The sequence below is a fragment of the Bradysia coprophila genome, unplaced genomic scaffold (genome assembly GCF_014529535.1).
Source record: "Bradysia coprophila strain Holo2 unplaced genomic scaffold, BU_Bcop_v1 contig_151, whole genome shotgun sequence".
In the NCBI taxonomy this organism is placed as follows: Eukaryota; Metazoa; Arthropoda; class Insecta; order Diptera; family Sciaridae; genus Bradysia; species Bradysia coprophila.
Genome location: NW_023503423.1, coordinates 1,066,270 through 1,081,522, shown reverse-complemented (window position 1 = coordinate 1,081,522; position 15,253 = coordinate 1,066,270). Strand labels below are relative to the sequence as shown.

General features: G+C 37.0%; 1 protein-coding gene across 1 annotated transcript in view; it reads left to right on the top strand.

The window, feature by feature from the left end:
* LOC119074318 overlaps positions 1-15,253 on the top strand; it is a 56,001-nt gene that overhangs the window by 31,635 nt on the left and 9,113 nt on the right. The window contains exons 2-6 of the mRNA XM_037180376.1: positions 3,149-3,421; positions 5,583-5,783; positions 7,606-7,748; positions 13,016-13,154; positions 13,222-14,256. Of these exons, the coding sequence (XP_037036271.1) occupies positions 3,314-3,421; positions 5,583-5,783; positions 7,606-7,748; positions 13,016-13,154; positions 13,222-14,256 (1,626 nt within the window). The 5' untranslated portion in view covers positions 3,149-3,313. The remainder of the gene's footprint in view (positions 1-3,148; positions 3,422-5,582; positions 5,784-7,605; positions 7,749-13,015; positions 13,155-13,221; positions 14,257-15,253) is intronic.

The window sequence follows — 15,253 nt, the reverse complement described above, 5'->3', positions numbered from 1 at the left end:
CTGTTCTGTTCGTAGTTTGTACACTGTCGTACACTTTTAGCCTCTAGACTAAAATAGATTTTGGAAATTGTTCTCGTTACTCCCGCGCGAAAAACATGAACTATGGCACTGCCGTCAAGTCGGTCTTTTGAGAAACGAAATTTAAAAATCAAAATCATTCGGTGGGAAATTTAAATTTTCGATCACATTGCTCATGAAAATTTTGTTTCGTGTGAAGTGACAGAGGACCGACTTGTCGACTGCGTCAATCATTGATGGTCCTGTGAAATAGTTTTCAAATCCAAAATCTATTTTGGCGACTCTCAGGAGCTCATATAATTTTATCGAGTCCAAAATCACCTAAAAAAATGGCAAAGAGCGAAACAAAGCGTTGCAAAGAAGTTTAACTTTCATTCGTTTTCTAACTTATGTTGGGCATAATCGGTAAAATTGGGACTTTCACTCCAGCTCTACACATATCGACGCGAAAGAGACCTAACTCAAATTTTTGTTCAAACTTGACAGGAGAGCAAAATATAAATTGGAACTTTTATGTGTCATTGTACTGCAGCTACGTAGGTGTTCCGTTGATTTTGAAAGGGCGACTCCGCCTTTGTTCTACTGCTTTTCGAGCTTCATGGTGTAAGTCTTCCGCCCTCATTGTTAATAGTGGTCAGGCTTCTCAAACATGAGTGTGAAAGTGTAGACTTTTTCATCACTTTCAGTCAATAGACAAAGAATGAACCTAGTGTCTGAAACCCCAATAATTCGTGATATATTCCAAGACTTGCACATTCCAAGGGAGGTTCCACCTACTATGAAAATGTTTGAAACTTTCAAATTCTATGTGTGTGTTTGCATTTGTGTGAGTCTTTCTCACCAAAACAAGCCCTTACTTAACAAGCCCTTACTATAAATAAATAATCTGTCACCGCCTTTCGAGACCAATAAATTAAGATTGGCTCACCTAGTTTGTGTATATTACGTAGGTGGAAGCACGGGGTTTCAGGGGGTTTCGAACATTTAGTTTTTTCATGTTGCAGATATTGCAGTGTCAAATTCTGTCCAAGATGTGACATATTTGCAAGGTATTGGCCTTTTTCACAAAGTATAATCAGAGCGTAACCTTCGTAAAAAGAATCTTGAATCTGACAAGAGCACGTGTACCAACGTGTAAAAAACAAATGTTCAAAACCCCCTGCTGAACCGTGGCGATCCTCGTGTCAAACGGACAGTACATAAACAAATTCCATCATTTATTCAGATGTGTTTTCATCTCGTTGATAAGCAACTTCTAGATAATTAACCTGTTCTTGCAGAACCTTGGTTTAACCGTAACAAATTTGGGCATCGTGTAATCCCTGTAGCTCATACACTCTAAATCTAACTGTCATCAGTTTTTTTTCCGTTGCCAATGTAGAGCAACAAACCTTGAATATATTTACTGGTGTATCTATAGGTTTCGCTGCGGTCACACTATTTTTTCTTACCAAGAAAAAACACCATTTCCATCGCAATACAAATTAACAAGACTTACTTACTGGGTGTTTCGAAACGTCAATTAACTATGAAAATAATTAATTTTCAAAATCTAAAACAAACGAAACGAAAATAAGACGAAATTTGTTTTTTAACTTTGAACACATTTTTATATCCATTCACTCCTTTGTTCAAAGCGCTCAAAATGTTGGCTTTACTCTCAATGACTCGTACGATATTGTTATTGTTGGATTGTGTATACTTATTACAAACGAATGTTGAAAAGACGTTGAATATATTGAAACGATGTAATTGCATGACCTTCAGTTCGTTAGATCATAATATTTTCTTTGAGAGATGATTGTATTTTCATTGCTTACATTAGCGAAAACATTGTAAAAAATTTGTATGAATCAAAAATTTACGCTGTGTATACCATAACCATATACACCACATTTGGTTCGTATAGCTTGTGCATACACATCGTCAAAATATTATTTATTTGGATAGTGACTGTGTTGCTAAGACGAAAGTCCACTGGCATATTAGTCCATCACACGGCCGTATTGCTTAACACTCAAATAATTTGACAGTTGGCAGCAAAAGTCGTTTTTTGCCATCTGTCAAAGTGACGTTTTAAACGTCAAACGAAAAACTTTTTTGAAGTGGTCAGAAAATTGTTGATTTTTCCTCAATTCTGTTAGAGAAACATAACTGAGGGCAATTTTTTGACCATTGCGAATGTCGTTTTTGTTTGACGTTTAAAAATATTACTTTGACAGATGGAAAAAACCGATTTTCAGTCCCACCTTATACCATTCTTTGTTCATTCATTTCGGTTTTGGAGCGATTGTAGTGTCACAACAGGTCGTATAGATTGTGGGATTTGTTATCGCAAAAATCAGCGATGGCGCAGCCTTTGAGTCTAAATTTAAAAAACCAAATTCAAAAAAATATATATAAATTTTCGATAACATTGTCTATGAAAATATTGTTCGGGTGAAGTGACAGAAGATCGATTTGCCGACAGCGTCAATCATGTGAAGTAGTGTTCAAATCCACAATCTACAAGAAACAGATTTGATAACAGATGGTCTTGTTTCCGCCGGATGCAACGTCACCCCTGCTATCAACTTTCTGATAACGAAATCAAATTGGTGTTTCGATAGTGTCCACTAACTGCTGATTTTTATAGCGATTGTTACTGCCAGACGAAAAATTTCTTTTTCAAGAAAATTGATAGAAAACGCAAGTTTGACATTTTTGACATTGCTATGAAAATCAAGGTTTATAAAATGTCAAACACATAATTTTCAATGATTGAAATGAATCAACGCACTTCAAGCATGAGTGGTACTCTAAATAGGGTACTGAAACTGGACAGTGTATCAAACAAATTTTGACACTTTTTTGATACAAAGTAGTACTCTATTTGGCAGCTGTAATTAATAGAAGTTTTGCTTGAAGTGCGTTGAATGAATCAATTCATGAAATTTGTTTAAAAAAAATGCGCATTTGACAGGGTACGTTATTCGCATAGGCTCTCGATCTATACACATTTGGTTAGCCTTATCTATACACATATAGTCATGTTATGTGAATGGGGAGTGATGTGACTTTTTCAAGTAACGAACAAGTACCGCTGTATATTCTAATGTCGTTTCTTATAATTTTTTTTTTCTGTTTCCAGTCATTAAATCATCACGCAACCGGTGTTCAACTGTTCAAACCATGAAAATTACAATTCTGCGCATTCACTGATCGATTATCTCCAGAACCGCTGATTGTAAAGTTAAATCTGTCGCGTTGAACATTACCGATCTACAACAACAGCAAAAACAACAACATCAAAAATATGCCATCTGGAACCGAATCGACACCAACGTCACCCAATGCAACGTCCGCCGATGCCGACCGCAATTTGGACAATATCAATTCTAGTGAACCATCATTAACTCGTACGGTGAGTGTGAAAAAAACTATTTTTCTTTTTTCTAATTTAAAAGTCGAAATGCCATCACGTTCGTCGCCAAATCAATTGTGTGCCGTATGAAATTTGTGATGCCTGTAACGGCTACTGATTTTAATTCAGTTCACTTTTCAATTCACCGAAATACACGCTGTGATGGTAAAACGTACAGATGTATGCAATGTAACGAAACAATGAACAACAATGGTATCCGTAATTGTAGAAAAAAAATTCGTTCGGATTGTCAGATCGCCCGGATCGCCCCCAACAAATTGTTATAATTGTATGTACCTCGGGCTGTATTACGTATGTGTGTGAGTTAAATTCACAGAGAAAATTCAATGAAATCATTTATGATTCAAATTTTCATTACAAACGACCTTACACATGAACGAAAGAAATTATTTCTCTAAAATGTTCCATCTTGGGGATCATTCATAAATTACGTAACACTTTTTCAGTGCTACTATCAAAACTACATCCTAAATAACACGAGAAATACGGACTCTGTGAAGGTAAAACTTTGCTATATTCCCCCAGTTAGATGGGTAGAATATAGATTTAAGAGCAATGGACCCTTTGCAAATTTTTAGCCTACATTTAGGCGGAAAAATATTCGTTTTTTAATGATTCTCTGAACCAAAATCTTTTTTTGAAAAAGTGAAACCATTAAAGCACGCAAAAATGTGTTACTTTTAAAATTGGTTTGTGGGTGGTAGAGTTATCCCACTTGCAAAAACCTTGTAGATTGTGTAAATTTATGTGATCTGCGCAGGTTTCTCCAAGTGGACTAAACTATGACTCACAAGCCAATTTAATGGTTTTACTCTTTCAAAAAAAAAGGTTTTGGCTCAGAGAAATAATCAAAAAAACGCATATTTCTTCGCCTTCATGTGGACTACAAATTGGCAAGAGTCCATTGCTCTTAATTTCGCATGCAGCGTTTTTATCGAGTTTTTTAAGATTTAATTTTGATGAAATGCTGTTACGTCATAGATTTGTTCCAAGGTCATTTCGAAATGTCAAATTTCATCCACAGAAGGCAAATTAACCTCATCTTTCAGGTTGACGAAAATTGTAGCGAAAAATGGTGTCGGGGAATCTCGCGCCGTGCGAAATTCCTACTCTAGAGTGGTAGTTTCGCGCCCATACATTTTTTGAATCTCCAGTTTTTTTGCCAATGTGTGGTTGGAAGTCAGCGCGAATTGAGTCTGTTGGGGTCAAAAGTCGGTCTTTTCCATCTGTAAAAGTGACGTTTCAAACGTCAAACTAAAAAAAATTTGAAAAGTGGTTCCAAAGTCGTTAATTTTTCTTAAAGGAAATTTCTTCAATTCTTTTGCTGGAGTAGAACTGAGAAAATTTAACGACTTTGGGACCAGTTTTCATATTTTTTTAGTTTGACGTTTAAAACGCCATTTTGACAGATGGAAAATACCGACTTTTGATCCCAACCGACTCAATTATGGAATTTGGGGTGAATTTGATTTGAAAAGTTGGAAATGGGTGCGAACTCGATTTAGAACATTTTACAATGAACTGAAAGTTGGAAATGGGTGCGAACACGATTTAGAGCATTTTTCGAAAGACTGAAAGTTGGAAATGGGTGCGAACCCGATTTAAAGCGTTTTTGGAAAACCGAAAGTTGGAAATGGGTGCGAGCTCGATTTAGAGCATATTTGGAAAAACTGAAAGTTGGAAATGGGTGCAAACTCGATTTAGAGCATTTTTCGAAAGACTGAAAGTTGGAAGTGGGTGCGAACTCGATTTAGAGCATTTTTGGAAAAACTGAAAGTTGGAAGTGGGTGCGAACTCGGTTTAGAGCATTTTTGGAAATGTTAACAAATAATGATTGAATTTTCCTTTTACGAAATGTTAACAAAGACTGAGGCAATTTATTTCTAGCTTTCAGTTCCTTTGAAAATGCTCTAAATCGAGTTCGCACCCATTTCCAACTTTCAGTTTTTCCAACCTTCTTCATCTAGTCTGTATTTTAGTTAGATTATCGTATGACTCGCTATCCGGGCTACGCAAAAATCTGGGGAGCTCTTCCAGTCAACCTATTTCATTGAAATAGTCACCATCTACCTTTCTAATCACCTATCTTCGTATCGATCGTTTTTATCTAATTAACCGTTTTTCGTTTTTTTTTTGTCAGACATCACACGATCCGACAGCATATGTTCAGAGGGCCAGAGTAACACGAGCTGCTCCTCCGAAACCAGCATGTAATCCACTACAATTCATTCAAATCAAACCATGCAATTTATATCAAAGCGCGCAGGAACAACTTAAACGAGCCGAAGAGGTGAAAAAAGTAAAGGAAACAAAAAAGGAAGAGCCAGAGGATTGGCAAAGTGTAAGTATTTTTGTATGACGAAATTCTAAAACAAAAAAAATGTTCAGAAAGTGGGTCTGATGTGTTGAACCGCCCAATAATGGTAACACAAACAACACAAATTGTGATGACTCAAATGGATAACTAGTATGATTGAAGACAAAGTGGTACATGAAAATGGGAGTCACACCGACAGATATCATTGTTTTCGGTCTGAAAAAATGTGAAATGTTTAACAAAGAGTCTTCGGTACTTTCGTCGAAAAACTATATCTCAAAGCCATTGAACCGTTAATGAGGTTAAAATGTTGACTTATTGACATTTTCTTTAATGCAATTAAAGACGCTCAACTATTTCTCTACTTGAAATTGATGTCGTGTATAACGTTCATTGTCTTTATGCTAAATACGGTCATATGTAGTCATTAGTCATACATTGAAATGACTTATGCGCAAGCTTATTTGTAAGATATCTTGTTAGCTCGTGATTTGATTTGCCCAATTTTCACTTATCAAAAATCATCTGACAAATCTTTTACAGTAATGACAACGAATGAAGTAAAAGATTTTGTTTGCAAACACTAGATAGGCGATACTTGTGAACGAAGATATAACAGGTGACAGTTGGGATCAAAAGTCGGTCTATCCCATCTGTCAAAGTGACGTTTTAAACATCAAACGAAAATAGATATACGAATTAGTCACAAAATCGTATGTTTTTCTTCAATTTCACTAATGAAATAGAATTAGGAGCAATGTACCCTTTGCAAATTTGTAGCCTACATTTAGGCGGAAAAATATTCGTTTTTTTTGATGATTTTTTGATGATTTGAACCAAAATATTTTTTTGAAAAAGTAAAACCATTAAAGCACGCAAAAATGTGTTACTTTTAACGGAAGAATTGGTTTGTGAGTCTTATGACTCACTTGGAGAAACCTATGCAGATTACATAAATTTACACAATCTGCAAAGTGTTTCTTCAAATGGGATAAGTTATCACCCACAAACCCATTTTCCTCTCAAAAGTAACACCATTTATCAAAAAAGAATTTGATTCAGAGAAATCATCAAAAAACGAACATTTTTCCGCCTAAATATAGGCTAAAAATTTGCAAAGGGTACATTACTCTTAACGCATTTACTTGGAAGGGTTGACATTTGGGGTTTAGCAAAATGTCAGGATTTCACCCATTTCAAGGGAAAAATCAACGACCTTGTGCCTTGTTCGGATATTTACTTTTGTTTGACGGAATATATAGAATTTCGTTTAGCTCAACCACGCCTCTTTCCTATTGTCTAAAGTATAAACGGAGTGCTTTTTTCGTGAGTGGAAATCAAGACTGACAATCACTTCGATTAGTTGGCAATACGCTTGCCGTTTTAAAGACTTTAGGTAGACTCATAGATTGGAAGCCCACACGTTTTCCGTTCATCATTCGTGGATCGAAACTTCTTCGATTCGATACGTATGGTGATTGGTGAAACGTATAGTTCAGACGAAAAATGTTTGTTTTGTCACACTTGTCTCTGAGAGCTAGACGCATACTGACGTATTAAGTCAACTTACTTCGTAGATGATCCCAATTTTTGTGGAAATAAAAGTCTTGGAATCACATGAACAATAAGATGTAGAAAAAATGTATTAGGGGAAGGACCGTATGGTCGACTCTCACAAGATGAGAAATCGAAAATTTGACTGCACTGTAGACTGATGATGTATGGAACAATTAATGGGCTCTTGGTTCAGGAACTCATTCTCGCAAAATTCTTAGAGCCGATTCCACCGCTAGACAGCAATGAACGTAGACGAACACTTTGTTTAATGCAACTAAATTATTTTCAGAATTTGGATAACTGGAAATCATGCAGACGAAAACGAGTCGAGCACATAATCGACAGGGTTGTCGAAGTGAAAAAACTTGAACTGGAAGAACACGACAGAGCTCGCAAAAAGTCAAAAACATTTTCGGAAATGATGGAAGACAGGTACGAAATCCCTTTCTTGAACTATTAACTATTTTAATTATGGTTTTGTGGGATGTGGTGCGAGAATGTTCAGAAAATATTGTCGGTCATTGCCACATCGAAAATTGTTGTCGAGTCATAAATGAGTGGAACTAAAGTCGATCGTTACCAGCGGTAAAAATAGCTGAGATATAAAACTTGAACCAAAAACAAGAGAAAGAATCGTAAAAAAAAGTTTAATTTTAAAATAAATGTCTCGCGGTAAATGTACGTTACGACGGAAACAAATGGAAAGTTTTTTTTAGCTCGCTAATGGTCATAAAGAATGTTATGGCTGGTTTCTTCGCGGTTCCAGTAACATTTTGTATTTAGGTATCTTTAGCGCTCTGTGGCGTGTATTGAAGTGAATTCCTTACTCTTATTGTTACACAAGTTCGAAGCATCCAATGACCATTTGAGCAACATATTGCCATTGTGTTGTTGTATAATGGGTGCTAATCTTATGTGGGTTGTATTGCAAAGTTTGCGTTATTTATTGAACAAAATAAATCAAAACGTAATAACCGGCGAAAACGCCTTTAATGTACAATAATGTGACGCAAGTCATCCAAGCAATTTATATCTCTGTAAGTGACGCATTTACAGATTCAATGTGCAGGTCCATTCATTTAATTTCGAGTGGTAAGATAATAGTACATTACATTAGATGCTGCGAAAGTAATTCATTACATGAGGTGACGATTTTGTGAGAAAAATGAACCAAAATAGTCCACATGTCGCAGGCGCAGGAGATAAATGGCTACGTAATCTTCAACTTTTACTTGAGGCAGGTAGTAAAAATATTGTAGAAGTGTCACTTTAATCAATTGATTCGGAAGCAAAACACATAAGACTTGTACCTCATTCTCAAATGTGTAAAATTTACGCACATGGTGCCACAGGATGAATGAATGTGGAAATAGTATCTTGAACATCAACGTTTTAAATGGGCATGGTAAGCAAATCACGAGAAAAATGTAATTTTCTATGCAAATTTTCCATGCAAAAATTTGTTTCATTTTTCTAATGATTCGCTTAAAATTCACGTCATGCATGACTTATTTTTGCCACTGCCTGTTTGCATTGTATATTAGCCGTTCAGCCGCTGAACTTCTCTCATTGCTAAATATTTCTTCAGTATGAATATCACTGACAGTTTCTGAGTGCGAAAAAAACGTTTGCGCACTAGTGTGAAAAAGATTGTTTTATCTAATGTAATGTCAAATAGTTATTTATCTACCAAGGTAGGTATAAAGGTATTTTTTCGCACTAGATGTCGATTGTCGACCCGAGGCGAAGCCGAGGTCGACAAGACGTCATGTGCGAAAAAATACCGACATACCTACCGTGGTAGATACAACGTTTTTCGCAATTTCGGGCCATAATCACCTTTCCAATGCAAAACATGTCCTACATTTTGTTCCAAAATTCTTGTGTATACAGAAATTCATTTGAACGATCAAGAAGGCTGCATTATAATACACATTGCAATGTGATGTAAAGAGACGCGTAGAATAAAATCGAGTAGTCAATGCTTAGTATATACGCTTCAACAATACGTTCGGTATAATTGTGTGACTCTATAGCCGAATGGCTATAGTCGCTGCTTTGTGTTCAAAAACCTTTCGGTGTCGGGGGTTCGATTTCTGGTCAATGCAAGATTTTTATTTATAAAAATTTGGCCTTCGTTGAAGGTAATAGGTTCTTTAGCGTGCGAAAAAAAGTTAATATCGCACTGTGTCCAGGAATACAGTGAAATAAATAACTTCAAAACGACATTAAATGGATGCATGGAAAGGTGATGATTATGGACCGGAATTGCGAAAATATTCATAATTGGTATCACTGTTTCAGTATCTAAATGAAGAAAATTTACACACTGACAGATCCGTTGCTGTAGATGTTACATTGTAGTGGATGCTTAATCTAATACTGACGTGTATTGTTGTAGGTCCTTCAAGTACGTGCAGTATGTGCTAATTATGGCTGATGATGTGTTTTTTAATGAAAATAATGAATGTTTTGACTAGAATTGTGTTAATTTGTGGTGATTTTGACAACATTACAGTAGTTGTCATTGCCGTACTCGCTTCGCTCGTAGCAGCAATGTCACACCTAGTGCGTAAAACACTCTTATTTACTAACTAGTTGGCAAAATAGCTATTTCCTAACTAGTGTTGAAATATCGCAACTTCGTCGCTGATTTCCCACATCGTTTAGGCAAAACTTCGATTCCATGACTCGCCTCCGGCTCGAGTGAAAACCTCTCATTCGTTAAAAAAGCAGTTTAGCATGCGATAGGAAAATAGTATGTTGTGTTACACGTATTGTAATGTTGATTTTTTCAGCACTAGACCCAAGTTTTCCAAGGAAAATTGGGTCGTGTGCTGAAAAAATCTCATTACAATTCGTGTAACACATCATGCTTTGTGCCAACCGAGAATTGAAATAGACAAATGCCCAAAAAATCATAATTTTCATGGTAAACTAGAGGTGAGTGGGCATACCTAATTTTTATGCCCGCCCTGCCCAAAGCCCAATAATTGAAAGAAGGCATGCCCACGGCGCAGCCAATGCCCAATAATTTTAAAAAGCATGCCCACTGCCCAGCCCATGCCCAAGGCCCACATCGGAAATTTTCTTAAAAAATGTGAAAATTGTCAATCTGAGGCGAAACTGAGGTTGACAGCACATCGTTCGTGCAGAATTCTAGTAAATTGATGAGTTGGAAACACGATTTTATGTGCGAAAGTCGTTTTAAAATTTCTTGATGAATATTACATCGTACGGAAAATCTTGACTACACTTAAGACTTAAGTTTGTGGGCTCTCACATTTTTGAAAAGTGCCCATTCTGCGCCCTATGCCCACGAAATTGATGCGTGGGAGCCCACTTTTATGGGCAGCCCACTCACCTCTATGGTAAACAATCATCTTCAAATTTGATCGATCACATTGCTTTGCATTTTCTAAAACGAATGCTGTAATAACTCATACAAATTCCATAACAACACTGCTTTGAGTGTTGAAATATCCGATCAAACGGGTGCTGAAATAAATCACTTTACAACACTAAAATGAGTGCTGAAAAGAGTCGTATTTCAATTCTCGGTGGCACAAAAGCTATTTTCGCACTAGTGCGAAAAAGATTTTTTCACACTCTGAAGTCACACTCTTTTTTCGTGCAATAATCTTCCCCATTACGAAATTACAAAGAAGTATAAGAAACAGTTCAATTCTGTCACCGATAGCTATTATGGTGTAAGAATATGGCATAGGTTTCAAACCATTACTTGGCTTGTTTTTGAACTTTTTATTATTTGAAGACCGGCATCACCACCCTGGAAGTCATAGCTACATTTTGACACGAAATTAATTGTATAGGAACAAAGTTGATAATCGACGATTAGATTTAGCCATTTCGTATACACGTTCCCATATTTCTGTAAAGAAATTTAATTGCTCGCCATCAGTTTTCTTTTCGAAGATGTTTGAAGTAAAAAATAATAAATTTTTACAGTCTCGTCTATAGAAAAATAATGTACAGTTAGAATGGTATGTTAATTTCGGAATATATCATTTTTGAATCAAAATCTTTCAAAAAGACTGTGATTAAACTAAACAACGAAAAAAAAAATCAACAGAAAAAAAATGGGAATTGTTAACCAGAAATAATCTAAATAAACACACAGTCGGTGTTGTACCGTTATCAATGATATACGATGTTACGAATGTGTAAAAAGTTAATAAATATTCCGAACGAATCTTCATAAAACAAATAACAAAAAGCCCAACATGATTAATAAACACATATGTGCGTAATGGTTGCGTGTTTTGTTCCCCGAAACATTTCCAAGCCGCAAAAGAGAAATGTGTTTATCCAACTGAAACGCACATGCGGACATTCCGCTTTAATTTTTCGGTTATAAGAAAGATCTTGAGAAAGATGATGCGCATATTACAAACACATTTGGTGGATGCATAATAACAGACAAGTGAGATAGAAAAAAGAGATTGAAACCGGAAAATTTATACCAGATTGACCTTGTCGATTGTTTAGACTGGTTCGATAAAATGCATCGTATGTGTGTATAGTAGTGTCAGTGTGTATGCTTGCATTTTGTATAGGAGGTGGCCGTATGCTTATTCGTTGCATGAGAGAACGAAAATACTAACCACACTGCGACAGAAAAGATAGAAAACTTGACGAAACTGCTACCGATTTGATTTGCCAAGACATACTTTTCTAAGGAAATTGCTACTTTGGTTCACAAAGTTACACCACTTCTCATAGTCCACCATCTTCCCATCTTTTTAGAACTGTAGAGTTTTGAAGTGTCTCTGAGGTTTTTTGGATTCACATCTGAAATTTTGGTATTATTGAGGTAACAGCATGAAAGTTCCCAAAATTCCACCAACTCAAAGAGTCCACCGTCTTTCTAGTCCCAGAACTTCAAGGATTTTAAACGATTTTGAGACTTTTTATAGTGATAGTGGCACATTGCTTCCCGAAATTCCGGCACCCGATGTGGTCCTCCATCTTTCCAGTTTTAGAACTTTAGGAGTTTGAAGGATTTCTGAGGTTTTGATGAGTTCCCTTCTGAACTTTTGAGATTATTGAGGAAGTCGGACGTTGATTCTCAAAATTCCGGAAGCCCAAAAGGTCCTCCATCTTACCAGTTCTAGAATTTTAGGATTTTTTAGGAGATTTTTGATGGTTCTGAAGTTTTGATGTTTCTGATATTTTTTGTGTTCCCTTCTGAACTTTTGGTATTATTGAGGTGTCGGCACGTTGGTTCACAAAAATCTAGCACGCCAACAGGTCCACCATCGTCCCAGTTCTAAAACTTTAGGAAATTGAAGGTTCTATTAGGTATTTTGTACTCCCTTATGGACGTTTGGTATAATTAAGGTGGTTGTATGCTGGTTTCTAAAAATCCACAACCCCACATTGTCCACCATCTTCCTAGTTTTCAGGATTTTGGTGAGTTCTTCAGATTTTTTTTGGGTTCCATTCTAGACTTTGTCCTATTCAGGCAATACAAACTGACTGGCACCACTGCCTCTCCTGTTAGATCATGTTGAAAATGACAACATTTTTGGAAAATATATTTTGATTAGACGTCACTTTCCGACAACGTACACTCCTCAGAGACAAATTCTAACGTGTTTCTCGCTGACCTTGAACTTGACTAAATTCAATAACATTCAGAAAGTTCCACAAAAACTAACTCTTCATTTTCGTTCCAGGAACACTAAAGGTCGCAAGGTATCTTTAGCTGTATACGTCGACGATGAAGCTAATGATTTGAGTGACCTTGGTATCGGTACCAGTACAGCAAGTGGTAAAAGCAGTTTATCGGAAGACTTTGACAATAACAGCGTGTTGGTACGTTACTTACATACAGAACAGCCACAGTACCTCGAAACTATTTTTTTTTAAATTTATTTTCCAGAGCGATAACCCAGACAATGAAAAAACCACCTTTGATATCGATCATCAAAACAACGACAATGGCACGCGTGAATATGTGTCCAGTCCGGGCTACGATACATCCAGTACTCATCCACCAAGTTCGCCGGATCTTTGTGAATACACGTACGAAGGTGCTATCCAAGACTACAAATCACGAGTGTCACGGGCCCAAAAGAGCGGCTTTACTACTCATTGCTATCCGGACTCTTATCCGAAAGAGTCGAATGGTCAAGCGCCCCGCAAACAAACATCGGCAGAAATCGAGAATCGTCTGAGCAGTTTTGAAGGGCGACCTTCGAATGACGTAGAGAAAAATGACAGCTTGGTGAAGGACGATTTGCCGAAAGTTGATATTGCTAGACGTCGAGAACTGTTCGAAAAAGAAAAAAATACGCCGGAGAAACGTCTCGACACCGAAAAAATGATCAACAATTTGGTCAGCGATTTCTCACAAGCCTTGAGCATCAAAGAACGACTAATGACCTTGGAAAGTCGTAATGATTCATCGGAATCTTCAAGCGCGAAAACTGACTGCTTGAATTCCGAATTGGGACGCGTTAAAGATATTCTGCTCGATATTGAAAATGGATCAATCAGTCAGCATGTTCAACCGGAAAGGAATGCTCCGATTGATGTGCCGGTCACATCATTAAAGGATCGTTTGTCCACGTTGCAGGAAACGGTTCCCACTAATACTGAGAAAACGGTTCAATTGAACAACTTAGCGAGCTCTACCGAAATAACTTCGAGCACCGATCAAATCATAAATCAAGTTATCACGACTACGAATGAAAATATCAACAACAACCATGCCGTAGAGACAGTGGAAGAGATTTCAAACAAAATAGAAGATCCCCAAGCAACGGAAGAATTTCTGGCAAACCAAAACTTCGTCGACCAACCACCATTTCCGGATGTCGTCCAAGAGCAACCGAATAGATTGTTAAGTACAATAAATGCAGCTATTCAGCTGGTAGAGGATCAACCAGAGGATGTTGTTAAACGGGATGCTAGCGTAAGTTCCCCAAATTTATTTGTAAATCACGTACTCGATGATATTGTCGTAGATAATGATGTAATTGATGACGTTGATGACACTAGTAATACTAACCCTAAATCGTATTTGGTGATGGAAGATAGTACATCAGATAATATTGTACATACTAGTCGTACTGATGATACTACAGGAAAAAAAGTACTAATATCTGCCGGGGAATCGCTTTGTACAAGTAGTAATGCAACATTTAGTGATTGCCGTAGACAGCAATCGATTAACGATGAAACCTTGAATAAAATCGATGTAATGTATTTGCGTTGTCTCGATACTAAATCGATCGTCTCGGATATAGAATCCGTATCTAATGTTGAAACAGTAAAACAGGTAGAATCCATAACAGCTGTAGAACCAGTTTCAGTTGCGACAGCTGTAGAACCAGTTTCAGCTTTGACAGCTGTAGAAACTTTTCCAGCTGTGACAGCTGTAGAACCAGTTCCAGCTGTGACGGCTCTAGAACCAGTTTCAGCTGTGACAGCTGTGGAACCAGTTTTAGCTTTGACAGCTGTAGAGACAGTTCCATTTTTGACATCTGCAGAGACAGTTGTAGCTGTGAAAGCTGTAGATCAAATTTCAGCTGTGACAGCTGTAGAGACAGTTCCAGCTGTGAAAGCTGTAGAACCAGTTTCAGCTGTGACAGCTGTAGAGACAGTTCCAGCTGTGAAAGTTGTAGAACCAGTTTCAGCTGTGACAGCTGAAACCCGAATAACGGAAATAAAAATGAATTTTATTGAACTACAACCAATCGAGAATAATGTTCGAGTTTATCCTGCAAATCACTCATTAGTTGACAGTGACTCCACAACATCAGTTATAAAAAATGAAACTTCGATTATAGCAGTTGATAGTTCAACAGACTTATCAGTTAGTCCATCCATTGCCGTTGAATCAACAGAATCGAAAAACAATCGAATCAAATGCCAAATTGTCGGTGTGTTGGAGAAACATAAATGTCCGA